Source organism: Patella vulgata, chromosome 6, assembly GCF_932274485.2.
Source record: "Patella vulgata chromosome 6, xgPatVulg1.2, whole genome shotgun sequence".
Taxonomy (NCBI): Eukaryota; Metazoa; Mollusca; class Gastropoda; family Patellidae; genus Patella; species Patella vulgata.
The window spans coordinates 26398581-26426270 of NC_065884.2; the positions used below are offsets into that span (position 1 = coordinate 26398581).

The 27690-nt window shown below is 35.2% G+C and overlaps 3 protein-coding genes across 5 annotated transcripts in view; 2 read left to right on the forward strand and 1 right to left on the reverse strand.

The window, feature by feature from the left end:
• The window catches only part of LOC126824315 (tektin-1-like), a 33161-nt gene extending 32111 nt beyond the window's left edge, over positions 1-1050 (forward strand). For all 3 annotated transcript variants that reach the window (XM_056101610.1, XM_056101612.1, XM_056101611.1), the window contains one exon: positions 33-1050. In XM_056101610.1, coding sequence (XP_055957585.1) covers positions 33-389 — 357 coding nt within the window. In that variant the 3' untranslated portion in view covers positions 390-1050. The remainder of the gene's footprint in view (positions 1-32) is intronic.
• LOC126824316 (F-box only protein 21) lies at positions 490-17212 on the reverse strand. Its single transcript, XM_056101724.1, has 12 exons — positions 16983-17212; positions 13315-13560; positions 12714-12838; positions 12177-12332; positions 10556-10692; positions 10111-10244; positions 9577-9721; positions 9137-9316; positions 8585-8710; positions 8092-8162; positions 6868-7025; positions 490-5144 (listed from the first exon to the last, which is right to left on the reverse strand). Exons 1-12 carry the CDS (start codon positions 17210-17212, stop codon positions 4975-4977), a joined length of 1878 nt encoding a protein of 625 aa, XP_055957699.1. The 3' UTR covers positions 490-4974.
• Positions 17213-19771: 2559 nt separating this feature from the next.
• Positions 19772-27690, forward strand: part of LOC126823441 (THO complex subunit 6 homolog) — a 29375-nt gene continuing 21456 nt past the window's right edge. The window contains exon 1 of the mRNA XM_050552296.2: positions 19772-19854. Within this exon, the coding sequence (XP_050408253.1) occupies positions 19849-19854 (6 nt within the window). The 5' untranslated portion in view covers positions 19772-19848. The remainder of the gene's footprint in view (positions 19855-27690) is intronic.

The following is a 27690-nucleotide window of genomic DNA, read 5'->3' on the forward strand; positions in this document are numbered from 1 at the left end:
TATTCTCTCACGATTTGTGTTTTATTTTCCAGGTATTGTCACAAATAAGGGAGATTGAAGAAAATATATCACAATTAAAGAAATCCATCTCGGACAAGGAACAGCCATTAAAACTGGCTCACACTCGTCTTAATACCCGTACAGAACGACCCAATGTAGAACTTTGTCGCGATACAGTACAATATCGTCTGATCGAAGAGGTCAGTGAAATTGAAACGTCTGTTGCAGGCCTTCAGCATCGCTTAGATCAATCACAGAACTCATTGAAAGGTCTCGTTAGAAACCAGCTGGAATTGGAGGAAGATATTGAAGTTAAAGCTAATACAATATTTGTGGATGAAGTGGAATGTATGGGCATGAGAAAGAGCATTAACATTGAAAAATTTTAAGGAATTCACATGCATACCCTATAAAATTTACATAAATTCACATCCATGCCCTTTTAACATTTACAATGTGCAACTTAAATAACAGATCCTTCTCCATAGATATTTTTAATGTTTTTATTCAACACCTAATTCACTATTATATGGTGTGTGGACGTTTAAATCTCCATCACAAATATATTTTGTAAGCTATAAAATGACATTTAAATTTATGGTCAATTTGTCTTGTCAAAACCATAAAGCATTATTTTAATATATAATTTTTACAAAGATAACTTTTTGTTTCTCAATAACTGCTTAAATCCAAAAATTTTAGCTGCTGTCTAAAACAGAATGATTTATTGTTGTAATTTATAACTGTGATAAATATCCATACACACAGAATATTATCCAATGCAGAACTATTTAATGTTTACACATGCATTTGAAATATACAAGGTTTGTAAATTTAAACCTGATATCTGTGATTAGGTAAAACTGCTTTTTCTTACGACTATTTAACACACTGTTGATGTGTAATTTAAAGTTTATATAATATTTATCTAAATTCTACTCCCTTTCTTAAATTATACACAATAACCTGTGATTTTTAAAGGATTTTAATTTATGAGTATCTGAAATATTTAATTACATAATTTATTGAATAAATTGTACATAATAGAAATGCCTCATAATGTGTTCTTTAATTTTATTGCAAAATTAACTCGTGAAATAAAAATAACCATGCATTATTCTCCACTGTACTGGCTGAAAAAACAAAGAATATAACCGTGGACATGTGAGCTTACAAAAAAAAAAAAGAGAAGTGTCCAAAAATGCCACCTCCCAAAAGTCGGTGAACTAATCTGTTAGTCATATATGAGGACCCTCATTTCAAAATGTTTCCAGCCAATTAATTTTTTAGTCCATTTGATGTAATCCAATTTTTACTTGTTCTACCCATAAAACTACCAATTTATTTATATTTTAGTTCAAACTCCTCAAATAGGTACCTAATTTTAAGGTATAAATAAATTGATTGATGGGTAATTCTCCGGCTGGTCATTTTAACTAGTAATTGGCAAGGCAAATAGAAGTTATATAATCCAAGACCACACCCTTAAATCCAGTCACTTCAGTTGATACTAATCAAGTGTCAGACCATGACAAATATTTTTATCAAAATGAAAATAGTCCTGATAATAATTGTCCAACCCCACCTTTTCCATTAAGATGTGAACAAAACAAACCAAACCACCAAGCAATTCTGCCTAGATATTACCGCTATTTTCTACAGTAGCTTTTCATGATTTGCCCAGTTTAAAATGGAAGACACAGAAAATTGAAAGGTTGGTTTTAATGGAAAATCATCTAATGAATAAAACAACAATTCTGGATATAGAATTATTTCCCCATACAAAAATATATAGCAATTAAATTAGTATACATATTTATTTTATACCTTAAAAATACATTAGTTAAGAGTTTAATAAAGAGTTGGCCATTCTTGCTATAATAATTCAAATATAGATGATAAAAAAAAGAAATATTGAAAATTTACTCTATTCTGAATCAAGTTGTCAAAGTTGGAAGTTTGGACAAGAAATAGGCATATGAACTGTCTCGTAGAATTGCCGATAGATTGATACGGTTACGATAACTATTCTCGATTATCAAGTAACATTCTCAATGGCTGCGGTACCCTTGGGCCTGGATTGGCAGGCCTTTCTCCGGTAGTGGCGCAAGTGACTAACGGCAAATGTTAGCTTGGTCAGCCATTTATTGATTTGATTATTAAATGGACGACTGTAGGCCATTTGAGGGTCTACAGAGTTGATTTTGTGCTTTGTCGTGTAAAGAAAGGTCTAATTAATAATTTCTATAACATCTGAAGCATTTAGACTTGCAATAGGCAGATTTAGCTCTTAACTAATGTGTCTTTAACAAACCATTTAATATTCACACTAGACAAAATCTCTCTAATTAATATACTAAGAAAATGAAAATCAAATAATGGCTAGATGAATAGTGTACCCAATATTTTTTGAAAAAATATATGGCTTAATCTAACATATTGATTATTTAACCATTATTAGACTAATAATAGTAATATTCCTTTTATACTAAGCAGCAAAAGAAACGTCCGGTTGGTATGTTACTCTGAATAGACGCATTGCACAAATCTTGCCAAATTATGTTTTTATTATATATTTGTGACCACATCTCCAACTTTACCTGAGCAATAAGGCTCCTTCCCAAACACAGAATTGAACCCAGGAAATGTTCTCAAAAACACAACCCGACTTCTGAGATGCTGCACGTGCTGTTCACTGGGACCAGCCCTATAAAATGCACACTCATACCTGGTTGTATTATTCACACTATGTCAGCAGCATGCCACGACTCACGACAGCTCAGAGGAACCAGGCGCTTCGAAAGCTGGCCACACTGCCCAAGCCGTTGCCAAACACTTCCAGGTCAATGTTTGGACCATCTACAGGCTTACCAACACCACGGATGATTGCCTACGAACTGGTAGACCAAGGGTTACCACAAGGCGACAAGACCGCCATGTTGTGCGACAGCATGTGCAGAATCCCTTCACACAGGCATCTGAGAGAGCACGTTAGACAGTGGGAACACACGGAAGACCCATCAGTACCGATACAGTGCGCGGACATCTCACCAGAGCAAACATCCATTATCGTAGACCTTACAGTGGACCGATCCTCACCCCTCACCATCGAAGTGAACATCTACAGTTTGCCCAACAACACCAGAACTGGTGACAGAGGCAATGGAGAACTGTTCTGTTCACAGATCAGAGTCCTTATTGCGTATCAACTGCAGATGGCAGGACCAGAATATGGCGACGACGTGACCAGCATTATTCTGACCAATGTGTCACTGAACGAGACTCTCAGGGAGGTCCTAGCTTAATGGTTTGGGGTGGAATCGGCCTGAACCAGAGAGTGGGTCCTGTGGTATTCCAAAATATTGGTCCAGGGAGAGGAGGCATCATCACAGCAGTGCGCTATATCGATCAAGCTCTTAGACCCCACGTCATACCACATTTCGCACGTCATCGAAACGTTTCCAGCATGGCAACGTCTGTGCCCACACCGCCAGAGCTACTCAGGACTTTCAACAGCAGAACGGTGTCAACGTTATGCACTGGCCAGCCCTTAGTCCGGACTTAAACCTGATTGAACATCTTTGGAATGAAAATCAGAGAAGACTTAATAACGTCGTACCGGGACCAAACACAGCCGATGGAGTGCGCCAGGCTTTTCTGAGAGTGTGGCTCCAGCTGCCAATGGCGTTCATCAATCGTCTTGTCCACTCCATGTACAGACGCTGTGCTGCTGTTATTGACACACCAGATACTGATGTATAGACTGTGTACAGACTCTAAACCTTCTCGTACATGTAATGTCTTGGAATTGTGATGAATTAATCACTAATGTGTCAACATACTGTTTACAAAAAATTGCTTTGATCCATTTAGTAAGTCGGTTCTGGAATGATTTGATTAAAGTGCCTCTCTGATTTTGAAATCATACTGATGTTTTTTTTTCGCTGTTTAGTATATTAGAGATTCAACATTTACATATTGTTATTTGCAAGAGATTCCTATATCCTCAAATGACACTTAGAAACTTGAACCATAATAAGTTTTCAAAATTGATGTGTATCAAAACACAACCGCCAGAATAATAACAAGAACACAAAAGTACTCTCACATGACTCCCATCTTAAAATCACTACATTGGTTACCTATAGAAGCACGGGTAACTTTAAAGATTTTAACATTGGTTTATATGTGTCAACACAATCTTTCTCCATCTTACCTCATGGGTCTCATTCAATCATATCAAATCAACCACTTCGTTTACAAAATATGCCCTCATTTGGTTGTACTGCAAGCTAAACTGAAATCCTATGGGGATAAAGCCTTCAGTATATGTAGATCGCGTCTGTGGAATAACTTACTATTGGAGTTACAGAGTTCTCAAACATTAGCTGTGTTGAAATCCAAACTCATTTGTTTGTTACTTATCAGGATTAGCTATTATCTTCCATGCACTTAAAGCATGCAATATGGATGCAGTGAGCGCAATCATAAATGTACATTTTTATTATTATTTTACCCTTTTATAGGTATTTTTAAACAGTTAAAAGTACCCCATATAGTTATGTTATTATAGCGTAGTGTTCAGACTGACACAAAGGCGCCCATGGTCATGCCAATTTTTACAGTGTTAAAATGAAAGAAGGCTCATTACTGGAACAATTAACTGGCCACTGTTTAGATATCGGTCAGAACAAGATTTTAGGCACACAATATTAGCATGTAGTAACTATAATCTCTTGCAGACAGTTTTATCTCTTGCAGGTCAGCTGTACGTATAATCACTGTTCTGGTCAAATGGTGGTTTTAATTCAACAAATTAAATAATCATCAAAGAAAATCAACAGCCTGTTTTTTCTCTCACCTCCAAGTTTTTTGTTAATACTTGCAGTATTACATGTACCACATTGACGTACGTTCTAATTACATGGAATTATTACACCTGATTTATAAAGCTGCTGTTATCGTCAATTTTGATTACCGACGTAATTCTGGATTAATGAGTTTTAAGGTTACTTGTAGATCATCAGGATATTCTTCCATCTTGGTACTATTAATTCTATAATGGCTACCACAATACTCGTCAAAATACCTCCCTATTTCTGGATGATTTATTTCTATTGTTTCATCATGATATAAAAGATTTTCTGAAAAATAAAGGAAGAACATAGTTTGTTATTTATGAATTTGCTTGTCACAATTCTTATTGCTCACGCGATGCGTTAATCACAATAAATTGTACCAGTACCTTATCAGTAAATACACTATCTTTTCAATAGGTTATTTCCCCCATACAGATGTTGTGGCATACTTTGAATGCAACTAGCCAGTTGCACTGTGAGATTTTTATTTGCCACATAACCACACAACCTCTGCAACACAGGTTCAATGAGGGTTAATTGACTCAAGATATAATAATTCATTATTCTGGATGTATTAAAGATACATTATGTAAGATTTAGATAAAGAGCTAGCCATTCTTGCTATAATAGTTCGAAAATAGATAATAATGTAAAATGAACAAGCCAACAGTGAGGCTGATGTCCCCCTCCGAAATAGGAAAATAATTAGAGGACACATATAATTTATCACAAATTATCTTTTACAAAGTATTGAACAATCAAACAGTATATCTTTACTTATAGTCTAACAATCAAAGTAGGAGAGTTATTGTTTTCCAAAGTCTCGACCAATCAAATTGCGTATCGCTCTGCTTACCCTGAGCAGAAAATGCTCATTATCAAACTTAGTCAAGGTATTACTGTAATGAAACTATACACCAAGTTTCATCAATCTCACTTAATTAGAACTAAAGTTATCGTGTCCCAAAGCATCAACCAATCAAATTGCTTATCTCTGCTTACCCTAAGCGGAAAATGCTCATCTTCGAACTCCATCAAGGCATTGACCTAATCAACACATACACCAAGTTTGACCATTCTAGCTCAATTAGGAAGAGAGTTATCGTGCCCCAAAGTATCAACCAATCAAATTGCTTATCTCTGCTTACCCTAAGCGGAAAATGCTCATCTTCGAACTCCATCAAGGCATTGACCTAATAAACACATACACCAAGTTTGAACATTCTAGCTCAATTAAAAGTTATCGTGTCCCAAAGCATCAACCAATCAAATTGCTTATCTCTGCTTACCCTAAGCGGAAAATGCTCATCTTCAAACTCCATCAAGGCATTGACCTAATCAACACATACACCAAGTTTGAACATTCTAGCCCAATTAGGAAGAGAGTTATCGTGTCCCAAAGCATCAAGCAATCAAATTGCTTATCTCTGCTTACCCTAAGCGGAAAATGCTCATCTTCGAACTCCATCAAGGCATTGACCTAATAAACACATACACCAAGTTTGAACATTCTAGCTCAATTAGGAAGAGAGTTATTGTGTCCCAAAAAGTGTGACGGACAGACAGACGGACAGACAGACGGACAGACAGACGGACGAACCCATTTTAATAGTCCCCTGCTTTCTTCGAAAGGCGGGGGACAATAATTTGAAAATTTCATTCAAATTACTTTATTACGAGCAAAGATATTAACCTTTGAAGGTTTGACAAGACGTGTGCATTAATTTCAACCACCGTACTGGTTGTTCGAAGCTAAATCTCGCTCCTCCATTCTTAGCTTAAATCAAAATATGGCTGAACTGTTCTAATCTATTTAATATCGGAGAAAACCAATGCCATCGAGAGTTGATTATGGCCTAGATAAGATAATTAATATCTAATTAATAATTTAGAAAACATTCCAGGCCTAATGAAAGACCTGCAATTGGCAGATTTAGATCTTGCATAATGTATGTTTAATGTAACAACTTCACAGAAATGATATGTGTGTCCAAAGTGTCATAATTACCCTGAGCTGCATATCTATTGCTGCCATCTTGAACTAGTACATTATAAAATGGTTGATACTGATCACGTGGAAGTCTATTTACACCCATCTGTATTATCCATTCATCTGTAGCTTGACATGTTGAATCCCATCCATATATTACACACATATAATGATACCTACAGATATATAACACACATATATAATGATATCTGTAGATATATAACACAAATATATAATCATACCCATAGATATGTAACAAATATATAATTATAATGATACCTATAGATATATAACACAATGATACCAATACTGGAAGTGCTGGCAAGAAATAACACAGATGACTTGTGATTTTTGGTATTATTGAAGACTAGTCATTTATAGATACAAAATAATTCTTAACAACCCACAGAGACTGTAACAACTTACTTTACAGTGAAAAATAAGCACAGGGGATAAATATCAAAAGTCAGTAATGTGTGTGTCCATATTTAGCAGCTTATGGGATGGTTGTTGCACTGTTCCTGCCAGTGGTTCTGGTACTCAAACCCTCATGAAATAATGGAATGGCACATTCTCGGTGTTCAGGTGTCAACTTTGGCATGTCATTGCATCTTGCAGAGAACTGCCAGAGTTGCACTGATCCAAGCTTCTTATCAAAATACACAATTTATACTCCATTTCTTTCAACACAACATCCCAATTCTGTCAATTTCAAATTTTTTTTGTCTGCGAGAAATGATCTGTGGTGTGTTTACACGATCATGAAAACATCATTCTCATGAGTTATCATTGCGATCAGCATTGCAAGATTAATGTGTATCTTTACAATCATCTATTTATAAAAGGGGTGCAGAATTCATCAATAAACATGTTTCTATAAGCTCATTCACGTCATTCAACAACAACACATGACGTAAACAGCACTTTTATGTGAAGTGATTTGAATCCTTGAAAATAAACACTCGAGAAATTTACCGACGAAGATTTGTAACTTGTATCAAATACAATGTTTTATTTATCCATAATTAATAGCTCAAAATTCTTTTTATTCTATTTAGCTAAGCTAAGAGATTTAGCAGGCACAAAATCATTGTAAATGAAAAATAATGTTTCAGGTACATGGTTATCGACAGATGTATAACACATGAAATGTAAAATGTAAATCAGAAATATCAACAACAGTCAGCCAAATGGCTCTTATAAATGTACTGTGCATTTATAAAATCTAAAATCTTTCCTTACTTTTTATGCTTCATGATCATTCCTGTAGAAAATTTCACTTCTGGATTGTCTTTCCTTCGTTTAACCTGTACCTAGAATTAATATATATATAAGTAAAAAAATGATAAAGCAATGCCTTAATATATACAAACTTTCTTTAAATAGTAGAAATATTGATCTCTATGTAAGAATGGAGATAAATACATTGTATATTGAAAGACTTTGAATGTTTAACAGATTGCAGTGCTTAAGGAAATCTTATTATATGGTGCCCCCACCTCCAAATTCTCCAAAATATACTGCTTGAATTTAACAGATACTTAGCATATTTTGTTTCAGAATCTGAAATCCAAATACAAACTATTGCTCGAATTGGCTTGGGGCAGGATATTATTATGTACTCTTTGTGGAACAACTGGTACCATTTCTCAATAAGCTGGGACATTCACATTGGAAACAACTTTGTATTTACATGTCAGTGTCCAGTTATAAGTTATTAATATTTTAACCATACCTTCTTTTGTACTTCATTTTCTTCTTTTACTTCTTGCATCATACTCTGTGCCTCTTGTTGTAAATAAGCTACAATACCTAATCTACTATTATCTAGATCCGCTACTCTCTGTAGACTATCTATAACCTGTCAGTAAAATTATAATCTTTATTCTCATCCCAATTAGTTCGGAATTGTTTCGGCGGACTGATTACCATTAGGCATCGTATTCTACGGAAAATTTTACTCTAGAAAAGTTGGGTCTGGTTTTGTTCCCGTTTGATAGACACTGAGCCTCCTGTCTACTAAATTCAGTTTTAAATAAGCAATGAAAATGATAAATATCAAGCCGTGAGCTTATAATCTTATTTTCAATATTTATTCTATATCCATTGTCATACATATATATATTTTGCTTCTATGTAAGTCATGCCTTAAATTTTCCATAAGAAGCTACCATAAATCAAAGAATAGGATATAATATAAGAAATCCAAAAATGCAATAACTTGGTAACTATTGCATTTATTATCAAGACAAATTTATCATCAATGGTAACATATGAACACACTAACCTCAGGTAAGTTAATCTTTAAATGCAGATTTATTCGCACTTGAAGTAATCGCATTTCCAAATCATCAGGACAAATCAAGAGAAATAACTCTAAAGAATTACGCAAACACAACAGTCCATCTCCCATTTGATTCTGATGCCGACCTATTCCAACAAGATTTCTTGCCATTCGTTCAAAAACCTAAAATGAAATAAAAGAATGATGCATCAAATTGGGCTTGTAATAAAAAATGGGGCTTAAGGTCTACTTAACACAAACTGGTTCATTTTAACACCTATGGTAAATCCTTAGCCACACACAAGCTGGGAATCGAAACCACGCCAGTTAACAGAATGACAGACCTTATGATCTGAAGCACATGCGATAGACCATTCAGCCCCACATCTCCTTATTGATGACCGACAATTCTCTTCACTTTAAATGTCAACAGTAAATAATACCTTTCTGTGTTCTATAGCTTCATATATTTCTCTATTCTGTGCTATAGATTCTGGTAAACCTAAAGCTTGACAACATTCACTACTTGTATAAAACTGACCACCATGAAAGGCATCTATATATGTGTACCTCTGTACTGGTGAGGCCCTGAAACAGATACCTTTGGTTCTTATGTTCAGCAAAATTTACATCTTTTTTTAAAAATAAAATAATAGACTGCCAGGGCAATTAACATACAATTTTAGTAATCCATGCCTTATGCAAATATGAATTTTTCTTTCATGAACAATCGAAAAAGGTTCAAAATCTTTAATCTAATTTGAATGACGAAACTTTTTACAAACATATAAAAATTATTATCTAGTTTTAACACTGCATTAAGCACTTAAAGGGGGAGGCTACCCTTACTACTTGTACCATTTTCAATTCAATAGTTTTAAAATTTAAAAGAACATTTTCGGGTAGCCTCACCCCTTACAAAAAATTAATCAATTTAAAAAGTCATTATATAAGCATAAATATAGTTAACAACTTACAATGGATGTTCTTCCCATCTTAGGAGAAAATGAGAAGGAAAGTTAACAGGTTGACATAATACACCCAGTCTTTTAGCAACACAGTTATATATTATACATAATGTGATTGGTATTCCCTTTTTCCGTTCTAAAATCTGTAAACATGTAGGCTACATTTTATTTTATCTTATTCACATAAAAGGGAAGATAAGGTTTACTGGTAATTGGGTCAGTCCAACCTAAAAACATATTTTCAACAGAAAATTTCATTATAACCTAGAAAAATAAAATTCTATACTGAAAGAGATCAGTGTATTTGCCTATCATGGTTGTACGTAATGGGAGATTAAAGTATCAGTTCATAATAAGCATGGCATCATCACAAAAATGTGTTGTTCAAAGCCTAAAGGAATGTAAAATATAGCAATGAATAGCACCACCATATATTTATATCGCTAATACCTACCTTGTTGATATATGAATTACATGGATCATAGTATTCAGACATATTTCCCCGATACTGTAATTTTTCGAAGAGAACATGGTTTATGGCTTCCAGAATGATTCTACTCTGTTCAGGACTCCATTCATTCCTTACTAATTCTGGAAGATAAAGAAAATTATATTAATTATTTTATTTCATCTAAGTTCTGATATCATTGTCTATGTGTGTTTATAGTGAAATTAATAATTCAATGTTGACCTAGATGTTGTTTTTTTCATGTGTCAAAACTAATGAAACCTGAAAGGATTTGATTGACGTGTGAAAACATATAATTATTTGTTCATCTCATTAATATTAACATTAAACTATAAAACAGCATTAGCAGGAGGAAGGTCTTCCGCAGTTGTTAAACAGAAATATAGATTTGGTTAGTCATACAATTTTTGTAATTGTTTCCAAGGCATTCAACGAATGCTCGAGAAAAATACATTAATAGGTCAGTGCTTCGATTCCCGATATGATTAGATGAGTATACAGTTGTTTTGAATATCATATTATTCAAAATCAATTACATTTATTTTGCTTAGTGTGAGGTATAACATCTCTTTTATATCAGGGGAAAACTTTCATTATATATAAACTACTAAATTAGTAAACTGTTAAATTATTCTCGATAAAATCGTTTTACATAAAATTCAACTGGATTTCTGACAAATCACATGACTTAAAGTATTCAAATTGAATTTATTTCGAACTGACACATTAAAATATTAAAAATAGGTTGCCAAGCAACGAAACATACGCCCACATCAGCTAAATCCTCCAAGCAGTCAGCAAGAGTTGTTGCATATTTTTACTTTTGTCGGTAATGAAACATTTATAATACACAAAAATCTGATTTTAGAGTAACAACTCATTAAGTAATTATCTGAAAATCATTAGAATTTAATATCATGGATTTAGCTGTTCAAATTATCAAAAACCATTGAAAATCAATATACTTGTTCGCTTCAAGACCTTAAACTCTGTGCATCAATCTAAAGTCAATTAAAACGATTATATATAGGTGTAAACACAGTGTATAAATATAAAATCAATCAGATGATAATAAATGGCCATAAAGCATCTACAAGATTTTTCAAAGTGATCAAGGGCCATAACTCTGGCAGTAATAATTGGAAATCGTTGAAAATCAATAGGCTTCTTGGTCTGATGACCTTAAACACTGTGTATAAATTTAAGGTCAATTGGATATTAACTTTAGCCTCTAGAGCATCCACAAGATTTTTCAAAGTGAACAAGGGCCATAACTCTAGCAGAAATTATTGGAAATCGCTGAAAATCAATAGGCTCCTTCGTCTCACAACCTTAAACACTGCATATAAATTTAAAGTCAATCGTATATTAACTTTAGCCTCTAGAGCATCCATAAGCAATTGTGGCCGGCCGGACTGTCTGATGTACAGATGGGGGCGATGACAATATACGACCATATTTCAATGTGGGCGTATATAAATGTAAATATTATTTCAGATCTGTCACAGAAAAGCCGACTATGTATGTTAAAAATTTTGAAATTAAATTCTTCACATAGATAACACATTCTTGTACTTTTTACAGCAGATAAGTTTCATTGTCTCACCACTATCATCTAGTACATAATTTATGGCTGGATGATCTTCACATCTGTCTTTAAGTTCTTGTTTAACCAGTTTGACAATCTGATCTATTTGCTGTGATATTGTGTTTTCTGTAACTATTTCTGTAGGTTGACACCACTGAGCAATAAGACTGGCACCTGTTTATAATAAAAAACAAACAATACACGAATGACCTTGAAAAATATGAAATAATAACAGTACATGTGTATTCAGCACATGCCCTACATCATACTGTATGTTGATGTACTGTATACCCAAAGCAACATTTAATGTTGTTATGCTCATAATACATGGGAGGTTGGGTGACAAGGAGTAGTACAGTTGCCTGCTCGCCTTATGCATTTTCTCTGGGTCCTTCGGTTTCCTCCCAAAGCCAAAATAAAACCTATGTGCAAATTAACCATATGATATTCCCAAAATGACCAAGTTTGTGATAAGTGGACATTAAACCTCATTTATCTCTCTCTCTCATAATGCATAGATATAAGGAATGTATCCATGTAATAACCTGTACTTGCCTGTTTCTAAACTATGTTGTTGAGGAGGTAACTCTAAAAATTCTCTCCATCGTTGTGATAAATGTAGCTGCTGAATGTGGCGTAAAATCTTTACCGAGTAATATTTCATTGTTAAATTACAATGTCTGTATGAAAATAGAAACTTTTGTTAAATAGATTTCATCTGTGTTTATTTATTACAGCTAAGTAAAAACTTTAAATAAAAAACAAACAAAAATTAGGAGCCATGGTGGCTTGGTGAGTAAAGAGCCGACTCAATCGTCTGGAGATCCTGAGATTCTCCAGCCTGATTTCTCTAAACCTGTGTATACACCATTGCTGTTTGGTCAAAATTCCCTTCATACAGAAGTTAAAACCCCATTATATTTCATTTTAAAATAAAAGTCCCCTGTGAACACCATTCCCCAGAAAGGCAAATGGAAGGGACCTTAACTTTCAATCTGTACTTCAGATAACCTGAGTTATCAAGATGAGATCAAAAATAAAATTTCAGTAAAGATGTTCCATCAATAAGAAAGGAACAGGACAATTTAGCTTTGCTCTTCACGACGGACAGACTTGTCAAGATGTCTTGCTTGGTGTTTTAGATATATTTTCCTACCTTTTTCCGTCATGAACAATATTTAAGAGTTCATCAACAATAAAGTCTCCTGGTATTCCATCTTCATCAATCATTCGTGTAATTGGATAAAACTTTTCTTTTGCAATTTCTTCAACAAGTTGATATTCTTTAATCAACTGTGTAAGATGTTTTTCAACCTCACTGCTAACTTTATTACGTGCTTTACAAACATCCATCCAACAATGTGACTTGTTTTGATTGTATCGGTCCAACAAACGTGGCCATCTAAAAGTATAAACAGCAGTTGCCAGGCAAGATACGTACACATTTTTCAAGAGATAGACACAGAACAAGCTAAAAAAAAGTGATATTTGGTACAATCAGGGGCCATAATCCAGGAAGTTATGCTCTGAAATGCGCAAATATTGAAATGGACTGAGATATTTGGGATAGAAAGATATTTTAAGTTTCATCAAAATTGGATAAAAATTGTGACTTTTAGATGGTCCACAACATTGGTATTACATACTTTTACACAATTTGTGTACAAGGAGCGGCCATTTAGTCAGGCACTTTCAGTTAAATTTACACGTAATTTAAGCCCAACAGTCATTAGGGTGTAACAGTGATATATTTAAACGTTTTTTTAAAATCAGATAAAAGTTGTGACCTCTAGAGGGTCCACAAGCTAAAAACGTGATGTTTTGTACAATCAGGGGCTATAATCCAGGAAGTTATGGTACAATATGCACAGATATCGAAAGGAAACAAGATCTTTAGATTATAATCATACATTTCGAGTTTTATCAAAATCGGATAACCAGCGGCTGCCAGGCAGGATACGCCCACATTTTGGAGAGATGGATAGAGAACAAGCTAAAAAAAAAGTGATTTTTCCTACAATCAAGGGCCATAATTCAGGAAATTACAATTTGATATGCGCAAATATCGAAAGGAACCGAGATCTTTGGGTTATAAACTTACATTTCAAGTTTCAACAAAATTGGATAAAAATTGTGACCTCTATAGGGTCCACAACCTTGATATACCATATTTTTACGCTATTTGACAACGAACGGCGGCTATTTTGTCTGTCAATTTTGGGCCGATTTTCACGAAATTCGAACTCGGTCGTCCTTAGAGTGTAACGGTAATATAATAATACGTTTTTTTAAATCGGATAAAAACTATGACCTCTATAGGGTCCACAAGCTAAAAACGCGATTTTTCGTACAATCAGGGGCCATAATTCAGGAAGTTACGGTCCGATATACGCGAATATCGAAAGGAACCGAGATCTTTGGGTTATAAACTTACATTTCAAGTTTCAAAAAAATCAGATAAAAATTGTGACCTCTATAGGGTCCACAAGCTAAAAACGTGATTTTTCGTACAAACAGGGGTCATAATCCATGAAGTTTCGATCCGATACATGCCAATATCGAAAGCAGCCGAGATCTTTTGGAGATAAACCTATATTTAAAGTTTCGTCAAAATCGGATAAGAAGTTACATTCGGATATTATTGATTATCAAAAGGAACCAAGATCATCAAATTCAGATCCAACTTGTGGTCTCTAGAGGGTCCACAACCTTATATACCATATTTTTACACTATTTACGTACGAGGGGCATCCATTTTGTTCGGCAGTTTTGGTCCAATTTTCACGAAATTTGAGCTCAATCAACATTACGGTGTAACAGTGATATATTCAACGGACACATGAAAATATGGGCGCATAAAATCGTGTACATAGGCTGTGACATCTGATGTAGAATGAGAGAAAAATGGATTTGAATGTCCACTCAACACAAATTAGGTTATTCTGGGACTAAAAAACAGTACCCGGGGACCCAGAAGACTTGAAAAAATCCTACAAACTTAGGCAGAAGAGCCTACTCCTTGTCACGTACAAGCTTGGGATCAAACCATGTCACGAGACTCAATGAGAGACCTTATGATCTAAAGCGAACATGTTAGACCACTCAGCCTTCCAACCACCCTGAGAGTTGATGGTGAAAAGAGTAGCCACCATTGGACTATAGGGTAAAGAAAACAGCAATATCAGAATAAAAATTTAGTTCCAGAGAGAGAGAAATGGGGTTTAACGTCCATTAGACACAAACTAGGTCATTTCGGGACTAACACATGGTTCAATTTTATTTCAATAATTTGCTTGCGCGTAGGGGTCTTTAGCAGTGGGAGGAAACCGGAGGACCCAGAGAAAATCCACGAGGTTGGACATGCGACCCTACTCCTTGTAACGTACAACCGGGGAATCAAAACGCCGCCAGTTAATTCAATGACAGACCGTATGATACAGTGCAGCCCGCACTTGCTAACCATTCAGCCATCCAAGTCCCCATTTAGTTCCAGTATTTTAATCTTAAATTTCAGTTGATCTCACGTGTAATAAGTAATTATAGGTGTTCATGTTATTTAATCAAAACTTTATATTTCACCACAAATATTAGAAGCCATGATATAGCACACTAACCAGGAGGTCTTACTGTCTGAACCATCGTGAATTTTAAACGAATTTCTTTGATTATGAACAAGCTACTTAACTTTGGTTATTATAAACTTACCTGTGTGTTTGAAATCAACTCCCATTCAATAAAATCCATTGTACAACTAAATATCCCATTCCCAACGAATAAAAAATCTCTCTTGACAAATTTGACTATTTACTTATAATTTCGACTGAGTGGAAGAAAACAATGCTTTCGTCACGTGTAGGGCGAAACCAATGCAGCTGTTTCGGGGGTGGTTTAATTTCGACAGATAGTTTGACAACCATGTGTTGCAATGAAAACAAACCGTGATCATTATGATCGTTCGAGTTTGGGCAACGAAAAATATGAACTGAAGGCAATTACATAGGAGATTTATATTGAAACCATTGATCGCTAATCTATCAAATGAAAATATCACTGATTGCAAGGATCATGAAGCTCACCTCCGAAGTCTCCAAGTATATTGTTAACTTGATAGCATTCTTTCAATCAAATAATAACTGCTTCAATTAATTAAAACAAAATATTTCAAAAGGTAAAGTTATAAAATTTATAGAGATTTTACTAGAATGTAAAAGACTGCAACAAAATAAAAGAATACTGACAGCTATGTGTGTGAACGCTCAAACTCAATGCCGAGCCGAGACTTATAGGTTATTCTTAAACCAAACTTGAATTGTCGTAAAAGTACTGAAAACTGTTTCGATTTGCTATGCTGTCACCCCTTATACGAAATGATATCTCCCAAAGAGTGACGTAATCAGCTTCCATATTGGTATTTTTCTGTGTCAAAAGTTTGTGGGATTTCAATTTTTCAAGAGAGAACTTTTTTATTCGTTGGAATAATTAGTTGTGCAATGGATTTTATTTAACGGGAGTTGATTTCAAACACACAGGTAAGTTTATAATCACCAAAGTTAAGTAGTTTGTTCATAATCTAAGAAATATGTTTAAAATTTACGATGGTTCAGACAATAGGTTCCATTCTAATGTTGGAATTTTTTAGCCTGGTTTCCCAGTGTAAGTCTGTAAGTGGCACAGGACATTCAAGATAAATGTAATAGCTCATTAGCTGTATTATAGCGCCATTTCAATCAAGGCACACTGCACAGGGTATTACCATCTTCAGTGGTCCAGTTGGTACAGAAAAGTAAGACATTATTTCCCTCAATATTATAAAATAATGTATACCTTTGTGCTACTTTTGCTTTCCACAAATCATTGCTGTACGAGTAACAACTCTCCTGCAGTTTTCTGCACGCGCAAGAAACTTGGCATACGTCACGTATTGATAATTCGTTACTGCGAAGTATAAATTGAATGATTTCTGAAGGTAAGTCTACAAGGGTCGTACTTAAATTTGTTAATTCAAAATTATCTCGGTCTGACTGACATTTGTTGACATCAGTGAAAGTGGCCATTTTTCTTGTTTATATAAACTGTTTCAGGGGAGATAACCTCGATCGGCAACGTTCCAGTTTTGTGTTCGAACCACACAGTTCATTTCTCTATGAATATGTAGAAAGAGGGCAACTCTATTTTCAATAAATGAGACTATGGTTTATTTTTACTAATACATTTCATATATTTCTTTAACCTAATGAATTAAAATATGCACAGATAACTGCGGTCCGATTCAAATAAGCCTTCACTGTCATCAAAGACTGTGGATCTGGATTATGCCGTGGGACTTAATATAATTGGGTTATCTTACTTTTTAAGCTCCACATTTCTTTGACCGGACAGGTGAAACTAAAATCATTATACGATTTCATTCATTGTTTTTAAATGGATTTGATATACAGCATCATTATGTAGTAGTTGAGATCGCATAGGATTATTTTAGACAGAGTCCAATGCATAGAAACGACTGAGAGGAGATTATTTGTTCAAACAGAATCTAATATTAATGTGGATTTATTCTATAATGGGAAGAAAAAGATAGAATTCTTTTAAATGTAGTGGTTAATATATTATGTTTCTACATGGATGCTGTGTCATATGTCTATAGGTATTCCAAAGGAGTGTTACTGTAAGGCAATGCCAAATTGGTTTTCTGTTCTTCTGGAAAAATATAAAAAAAAAAAAAAATCCTATTTTTTCGGATAAAATACTTATTTAAAAACCAAAAGTACTTAGTTGTGCCTATATCAAATTCACATGATTGAAATGGCTATTTTTTTATGTCGACAGAAAAATTGGTGTGGCCTTAGAATAAAGAAAGTGTTTTCCGTATTTCCTGTTGTTCAATGCCAGCCAAAAAGATGACAAAAAATAAAGTATTCAAATATTTATTTACATAAACATTGTATTAAATATTGCACATTAATTGTGAAGATCACAACACTGAGAAAGATAAAGCAGAAAAAATATGGTATATATAAATAAATAATACATCATATAGCAATTAGTTCTTTCAAACCAAAATGGGTCAAACACAAAACTGCAAGAAAAGATCATTTTACATAATAATATGTAGTGTATGTAATTGCACAATACGTTAAAAAGGGGAAAAAACAAAAATTGAGTTGACTAGATAAAAATGTGAACAAATAATGATTTCTTGTAGAATTCTAAAAGAAACTGACAGACAGGGTATTAAGTCACTATTTAATGGTCATCAGCAAACAGTAGTAAAAATGTACATAGGTTCAACAATAGACTAACCCATGGGAATGAGGGAGCAAAGTCTTATTTCATGACTGAAAATGTATAGGGTCCATAGCAGACATAAGCTTACCGGTATGTGGTCACATTAATGTTTTATGGAAGAGAATTTAATATGAGTGACACCATGGACCGTACACTGACATGTACAGGTGATAAATTTTGTATTTAATCATGCCTGAACATAAGGCATCTGTCACAGACATTGTCAGACACAAATTATCACACAACAAGACCTTGGAATTTGCCATGTTCAATACAAAATTGTCTGTGTCAGACATAAAAATATACCGGTACAATATTTTATTAAACTACTGAATTTTCACAGCCTTGTTCAGTAAAATTCACCTGCCTATCTCAAATTTAATCAATGTGTGAAAAATCGTTGACTTTGATATATTTGGATGCCATAACAGCACACAGTATTGTTGCTATTACAATACAAACTGCAAATATATAGAAGGATTCTTCATCAAAAATATCAGTAAAAGAAGGAACATAGCCAGCTAGTCTTTTCACTATATGTTTCTGTACACTTTCTGTTGGTAACATTTTGGTCAATCTTCTTTCTCAATGTATTAAGGTGTCAACAATACCACTCCTGATAAAAGATCTGGAATATAAAAAAAAAACAGAAAATGAAAGGCTAAAACAACTGGTTAATGCTAAACACTGGTTAATGCTTTTTCTCTGAGACCAATACTAAATATAATTTAGCACTGTGCTTGATTGTTATGGTACTAGTTTTTTAATTATCATGGGTAGACCTATCAACAAACATTTGGTTAAAACTATTTAAGAAAAAAAAAAAACATCTTTATTGGATAATTGTATATGTTTTTCGTCTCAAAAAGATCATTGGATTACACAGGAAAGATCGTGAACCCTGAAAAATAACTCCTTTTTCTTGTGAAACTGCCTGTGGTTGGAAAAATCAAACCGCTTGGTTCTCAGTAGGCTATCAATTCTTTCAAAACTTTCTAGCCTAGAACATCAACATTTAATTTAAAACTAAAGATTCAGTATGCCTAGGTCTATCAATTATCAATATCACTCAGACAGAATTCCTTTTTTAGGCCTAATCCATACGGCAGCTCTCCAAAATGTAAGTTTTGATATTTTCAAGTTTTGGTCAATAATTCAACAACAGGCAAACATTTTGATTTACTTTATTTTACTTACTCAAAGCAGAAGATGAGAAAAAGGTAAACTTTAGCCTAGTTCATCGATGAATAATCGAACCAATTGTCGTGAATTTCATTGAACAATTCTATTGTTTGCTTCCGTCTTCACCGGAAACGGAAATTAACAATTTTAATGGCGGCAATGAAACACATTTAGAAAATTGTTTTATTTCTAAAGTAGGCTACACTTTAATTGTGAAACAAAAATGCAGGTTTGTATTAATTCTACTTCGACACATTTTTATTTAAGAATGAGGTAATTAAAAAAAAAACCCGACGGCTGATTTTAACAAAGAAGTGAGACTTTCAGAAGAAAACCCAGTTCAGCTATGAACGTGTCATCGTAGTCGTAGGTCTCATGATTACGCTCGGCTCGCCCGTTGGACTGAAGTCAGCGGACGTTAGGCTGAGCGGACTTAAAGCTGCGGTTAACAAAACACAATATTTAGCCGTTAAAGTGAGCGTACGGAATAAATAACCAATGTCCGCACTACTAATCTATTTAAACCACCGAAGACATACAATAATTGGCATGAAATGATACAGTCTTTATCCCCCATTTCTGTAGCACCATAGATAATTTCGGAAAGTCACTGCAATACACCGCAAAACAGGTTGAATTAATTACCGGTTAAACCGCAAAACACTTAAATTTTTTTAATGTCAATTCTGTTTACCAAACGTCCGCTGCTTTTTGATTTACTTGAGCCACTCAATACTTGGAATTGAATGAAAGAGTGTTTATCCCTCTATCATGTGGCACCATAGATTATTCTTGAAAGTCCTCAGCATAATCTGAAATCCGTCCTAGGAAAGCAGTACCCCTCCCCCCCACCCCCCGTCTTGTTAATTCTGTTTTACCAAACGGCCGCTGCTATTTTATTTCTTTAAGCCACTAAATGCATGGCATGGAATTAAAGAGTGTTTATCCCTCTTTCATGTGGCACCATAGATTATTTCTGAAAGCCCTTGATTCAGTCTTGGGGGGGTTGGATGGCTGAATGGTTAGCGTGCGCGCGCTGTATCATAAAGTCTGTCATTGAGTCGACTGGCGTGGTTTCGAATCCCTGGTTGTACGTGACAAGGAGTAGGGTCGCCTGTTCAACCTCATTGGGTTTTCTCCGGGTCCTTCGGTTTCCTCCCACTGCTAAAGACCCCTACGCGCAAGCGAATTATTGAAATAAAATTAAAAATAAACATATGTTAGTCCCGAAATGACCTAGTTTGTGTCGAGTGGACGTTAAACCCCATCTCTCTCTCTCTCTCTCGATTCAGTCTTAAATCCGGCCCAGGAAAGCTGATAAGTTCGAAAATTCTGTTTATTTAGAAAATTTTAACTTGGTTAGTGAATCTTTTGTTTTAAAGCTAATTAAATCGTCTGCTCCTAAATCTTGTTCATTAGATCCTGTTCCGACTCCTGTTCTTAAGGACTGTCTAGACGAAGTTATTCCAGTTTTTACCAATATTATTAATTCTTGTATAGCATCCTCTACTATTCCCAACGTTTTCAAACAAGCTTTTGTTACCCCTTTAATTAAAAAGTCTACACTGGATCCTAATGTTTTTAAAAATTACAGACCTGTCTCTAACTTAAGTATTATTTCTAAAATATTGGAGAAAGGTATTGCTTCTTAGATAAAGGCCCATCTAGATGATAACTGTATAAACCATTTCAAAGTGCTTATAAACAATTTCACAGTACCGAAACAGCTTTAACCTGGGTTTCAAATGATATTTTAATGGAAATTGATAATAGAAAATGTACATTTTTAATTTTATTAGATTTATCTGCTGCTTTCGACACGGTGGACCCTTCCATCCTACTTCTACGTAGACTTCAATTTAAATTCGGTATTTGTGGCTCTGCATTAAATCTTTTAGAAAGCTATCTTGTGGCTAGAAAACAGTGTATTTTAGTTAATTGCAAATCGTCGTCTGAATCTGTTTTGTCATCTGGGGTTCCCCAAGGTTCTGTTCTTGGTCCGATTTTATTTACCCTCTATACGTCACCATTAGGTGATAGTGTCAGAAAATATGGTCTCAGCTTTCATTTGTATGCCGATGATACTCAATTATATATTTCATTTACACCTAATTGTCCATCTTCTTTCAGTTTATCAAAATTGCAACTTGAGAACTGTATTAGTGAAATTAGAAAATGGATGTCAAAGAACTTTCTAAAATTGAATGATGATAAAACCGAATATTTGTTATTAGGCTCAAGGCATCAATTAAGTAAATTTGCACATGATAACCCCCTGTTGTAATTGGTAATTGTGATATATTTTCATCTTATTCTGTTCGTAATATTGGCCAATTTTTGATAGTTTTATGCTTATGGGAGCTCAAGTAAATAATATTTGTAAATTGTGCTATTGTAATATCAGAAATATAGGTAAAATACGTAAATGTGTAACTGTAGAGGCCACTAAGTCACTTGTTAATTCTCTGGCCACTTCTCGATTAGATAACTTTAATTCACTTTTACATTTAGTTGGTTTACCTTTAAAGCTTATAGATAAATTACAAAAAGTACAGAATACTGCAGCTAGACTTGTTACTTTAACTAAGAAATGTGACCACATAACTCTTGTTTTATATAATTTACACTGGTTACCTGTTAAATATCGAATTGATTTTAAGTTTTTATTACTTACTTTTAAATGTTTAAATAATTTAGCTCCTGTTTACCTCTCAGATCTTTTAGAACTTTATACACCTGGCCAAACATTACGTACATCGGATAAACTACTTTTATAGTCCAAAACTGTTCAACTAGTCTCTTATGGTCAGCGCTCTTTTAGTTATCAAGCACCTGTTTTATGGAATAATTACCATTTAGTTTAAGATGTTGTACATCTCTATATTCCTTTAAAAAACAACTTAAAACACATTTATTTAATCAGGCTTTTAACTGACTCTGTATGGAATCGTTAACATGTCCATAATCTTGTTGTTTATTTATGATTGAATTGTTACTTTGTAAAGTGCCCCTGAACATGTTATATGAAAGGGCGCACTATAAATATGCTGTAATAATAATAATAATAATATCAATAATTAACTCCAGAGTTCTGTATGTCAATGGAGTCACATGTTATTGGTACATATTCACTAAATGTAGGTATACACTTATTCCGATTTAATAGGTAACACTATCCCCTCTTTTAGGTCAAGTCTGTTTTATCAAACGGCCGCTTCTGTTGAGTCACCCAATACAAGAGTGTATTTAAAACACTTTCCTGTGGGTTTAGATACAAACTGGAACTGTCAAATTCGTTGTCCAAATCTGTAGATAAACGAATGAAATTGGGTTTAACGCCCACCCTCTGCGTCATCTGAACTAACGAAGACGGGCATACGCCATGCAGTGTGCTATTAGGAAACAAAATTGACCAGTAAAATGTTGATGGATGCTTTGAGATCGATATCATCCACTAGTTTAGCCACAAACACATAGCTAAACGCCATCCTGTTCAATACATTAACACATAGCTGATCGTAATAAAATAAAATAAAACCAAGTACGAACAATCCAAACCATTAGCCAAAATTCGAAGTCCTAAAAAAAACGGTATAGGCAAAATAGTGTAATAAGGCAAAATAGTGTAACCAGTATATGGACTGTTCACCGTGTACAAAATACACGACAAACAGTGGTAACAGGTGTCCGGAAGAGTAAGCTTACCCTGCCTGGCGCCACACCCGCCATAGCTGCATCCAAACTATTAGGCAAAATCTTGGTAAAATAGCGTAACAGAGGGTTTGGATGGAGACCACATGAAATTAATCCCCTTAAATTATTTGTCCGGTTCAATTGCATAAATATGCTCAGCTGTGTTGTACATTAATATGTAACTGTTGGACTGAATGAATAATGGCCAGCATGTTGATAACCTTTCTTTTTGCACCACGTTATCATCCAATGTTATAATGTAATGATTATTTCCGAAATATTTCAAGACATGTGATATGTAATGTCCGCCTTGGTGGCAAACAATGAGGTACCGGCAGAACTAATCCGCCTGGTGGCGCTGTAAGAAAGTAGGACATCTCCGTAGCGACTTTCTCCTCTTTTTACGGCCTGAATCCATCGCCGTCTCTCAACAGGGTCCAGCGGAAATTTATGCCCACCTTTCCCATTACACATCGGTACGCAACAATGAGCTGGCATTATTTAATTCACACAGAAAACCAAAACGGGCGGTGAGAATGAAAATGATTGTCAGTGAAGCGTAGAGCAGACGAGACTGACACTTCCGTGTCCTACTTTCTTTGCGCGCCACCTAGCTTCCGGTTTAATTCTGCCGGTACCTCATTGATTTTAGCTGTAACACAACGTTGCCGATTAGTATATTCTCATCTGGTATAACCTTTATAGAATTTTTTCTTGGTCTCCCGTTCTCATCAGTCAAATATCTTTTCAAGACTAAGATAAATGTTTCAGGTACCTTATCATACGTGATTATTTCCGCTATTCCTCCGCCACAATGTGGACACTCTGAAGTATTGTTTTATTGCTCATCTAACAAATCTTGAGTGAAAATCGTTTCCATTTGTGTTTCACAGAGGAGGGTTAAAAATTGACAGAATTCTTCCTGTGTATGTGCTGTTGAATGACCACATAATTGACACGTTTTTGTGTAGATAATCTGAAATATAATGAGGACGATTAGCAATCAGATCAACAACGTTTCAGTTGAATTCCCATTACTAGGTAAAATTATTTTCAAAAACTATCTATCACAGCCTATCGTAAGGCCAAAAGTTAGTGTGCCAGCGCCATACACACCAAGATTTTAAACCTGATGAAGAGCCTTCGCCTGTAAGCTTTGTTTAAATGCACTGCTTTCGACATAATATTTTTACTTTGTAAGCTGGTTTTACATGTTTAGTTTTTTTGTATTTTATCATATGTCGAGTCGCCACCCTATGTTATAATATTATGGATACTGATTAAACATACTAACATGAATCTTACACTGGTCTGCATGATTGGACAGCTCTACCATTTCAGCCACGATGGTAGTGAGGAACTCGGTAGCATCCTGTTGGATAGTTGTGAATATGCTGCTTCGGTATGGTGAACTGAAAATGTTGGTTAAGAATTTTTCTGGAACATTTGGCCTTCTGGAACGCAACTGTTTCCAAATTTCTGCTATGTGGTGCATTTCTTCAGAGTAATTATCTTCATTCATTAGAAGAATATCAACCAAACACGTGGCATTTGTGGCTTGTATTATCGAGTTAAACCAACAAGAATTACCAAGATTGGACAATCTAGGGTGTACGTCTTGATCAGCTTGAGGTGTCGAATCTGTTGTTTTAGATTTAGATGTTATGGATATTTGATGCCTTGGTTTATGCTGATATCTGCCAAGTTGATTGAGCACATCACTCCCACGTTTCTGCCAATGTTCTCTCACTAGATCAACTACTTGCGGGGTCTTTGTTTTGTTTTTTTTTCTTTGGGGTTTCAAATATTGTAATGCGGCTGTTTTTTTTTTATCAATTTTGTATGCGCTTTCTAATTCAAATGCGAAGTCATCCACTCGTAATTGCCTCTTACCATGCAAATGAATATTTTTCAGGACGTTAAATCTTTGCTCTGTGACACTGTTTGTTCTGCTCACCTCTTCATGTATATCTTGATTTGTTTCCGACCTTACAGAATGTCTTGTGACATTTCCAAGCATGATATTGGACCAAAGTGGCAGAGTAGGGATATAACTTTTAAGGATTATCTCTATGAATTCTGGACAATACCTGTTATTTAATTCCATTGATTCTATACAATGAACCGAATTAATAATGGCCTGAGCTTCATCATAACAACTTTGTCCCCAAAGTTTAAACGGAGAGTCTTTAGATCTCATCATGTCTTCTTCTTCATTACAAATATAGATAGCAGTGGGCTGAGAAATTTGATCAGGATTTACAGACATATGCAAATAATTTGATTCAGTGGATGGATCTAAATTATTAAGTTTAGCCACCAAACGTTTGCTGTGGTCTTGAACTGCTTGGGATATATATTTGCTTGTCAGGATAATAATTCCGTCTAAGAGTCCAAGAGGATACAAGGAGACTGGCAAAATACATTTTAAAAGGGAACTCTTGCAAACCCGTGGAGGTACACTTCTGTTTCATTAATTTCATGTGGTGGCATAAACAAATATGAATGATGGTTTTGTCATCATCTAGTGTGGCATTTCGTGACCCACATACAATTTCCCACGTTCTCTTTAGGTATTGTCTGAGATCCTCAGAGTTAAACACATCCAAAACCGAGAGGATTATTGCCATTCCCCAATCACAGTTTAGTTGTTTTGGTTGTGCCATTAACCTCTTGCTCTTTTCTGTTTTTTCTGCATATCGGAAATTCGCAAGAAAGTCTGAAATTTGAGGTTGTCTCTGCTTTTGACAGAAGGAGCCAGCGATGGGGATGGTGGTTCCTCCTTTTAGGGGATGTTGCACTGCAAGTTCATAGTAAAGTGTGGTCGATCTTTCGGACATTTTCCTACAGACATTGCCAGTTGCATCGACATAAACAGCGCCTGTCTGTATGCTGTTCCAAAGTTGGATACTCTTTTCTGACCAAAAGTATACGAAGAAAGGATCAAATCCAATATTCTGAATAAATCCTATTTCATTAGGGCATTTGCTCTTGAACTTGGTCTTCAGACTTAATAAACTATTGAACGTATCTCGATCCATGCGCCCCATCTGGTTACTTTCACTGGCCACTTTCTGTAGAACATTCTTTTTACTACCGATATCGTTAAGGTTTCCAGAAATTAGAACATCTGCTTCTTTGGATACAAGTACATCCCCGGCTACTTTACTTGGAATCGGGGGATCACGTGGCTAAGTGGGTAAGACGCTGGCTCGCTAGCCTGGAGGTCGGGTGTTCGATCCCTGCATTGGCCGAGAAAGTTCATCCAGATTTTCCGGCGTGGTTTCCCCTTGTCAGTGATGCAGGACGGAGGGCCTGACAAGGACAGCTGTCTAGTCGTTCGGATGGGACAAAAAACCAAGGTCCCGTGTACATATTGGCGTGCACGTAAAAGATGCCTTGGCAGTTGGAATTCGATATAAGAGTAGGCCGTAGCGCCGCTGCCCGGGCAAAATTTCCCTCATAGCACACTGTATGGCGCATGCCCGTCTTCATTAGCCCAGTTTAGGAGCAGAACAGTAGGACGTTAAACCCCATTTCATTTCATTTCATTTACTTGGAATCGCTCCATGTTTAAAAAATTTATATAACTGACTTCTTTCTCCTTTTCGAATAGGTCTCGCCTCTGAGTGGGTATTATCGTGACAAATACTGCCTTCATAAGTTAGCAACATTTTGGGGACCACGTTCATTTTTAAATGTAATTTAACATTACAATCAGTAAATTTACACACTCCGTCTGCCATGAACTGGTTTTTATTCTTAAAATTTCTTTCTGATATGGCAACTCTGTGTGTCTTGAACATGAAAACGCAATAAGGGTTGGATTTAGCAATGCCATGTTTTACAAGTATCTGCCATTCACCCGCATTAAATGTTCTGGATGCCGGAAGCCCCTTACCCCTTTTTTCGATGTTTTTTGCACGTAATGCATCGTGTAAATGATTCCAAAGATCCATTGATATATCAAAACTTGAAGTGTTTGGGATGGATTTTGTAAAGTAACCAGATTCCGACAATGATTTGCCAAGTATGTTGCCAATAGTCTTGCTTGAGATTCTTGTCCTAGGTGCATGTTGTTTTTCAGAGATGTCATTTCTGGGAATGTCAATCGAGCCTTCAACTGAATCAAAATGGTGCAGGGATTTAGGTGGATTATCAGGTGCAACATGTTGTTTTTCAGACATGTCATTTCTGGGAATGTCAATCGAGCCTTCAACTGAATCAAAATGGTGCAGGGATTTAGGTGGATTATCAGGTGCAACATGTTGTTTTTCAGAGATGTCATTTCTGGGAATGTCAATCGAGCTTTCAACTGATTCAAAATGGTGTAGGGATTTAGGTGGATTATCAGGTGCAACATGTTGTTTTT

Coding starts and splice junctions, on each gene's coding strand:
- LOC126824316 (XM_056101724.1), bottom strand. CDS start 17,212: ATGGCCACTTTCACTGATGTCAACAAATGTCAGTCAGACCGAGATAAT. Junction 9,722..10,110: donor AGATGGGAAGAACATCCATT/GTAAGTTGTTAA, acceptor TATCTGTTTCAG/GGCCTCACCAGTACAGAGGT. Junction 5,145..6,867: donor CAATAGATATGCAGCTCAGG/GTAATTATGACA, acceptor TTTATTTTTCAG/AAAATCTTTTATATCATGAT.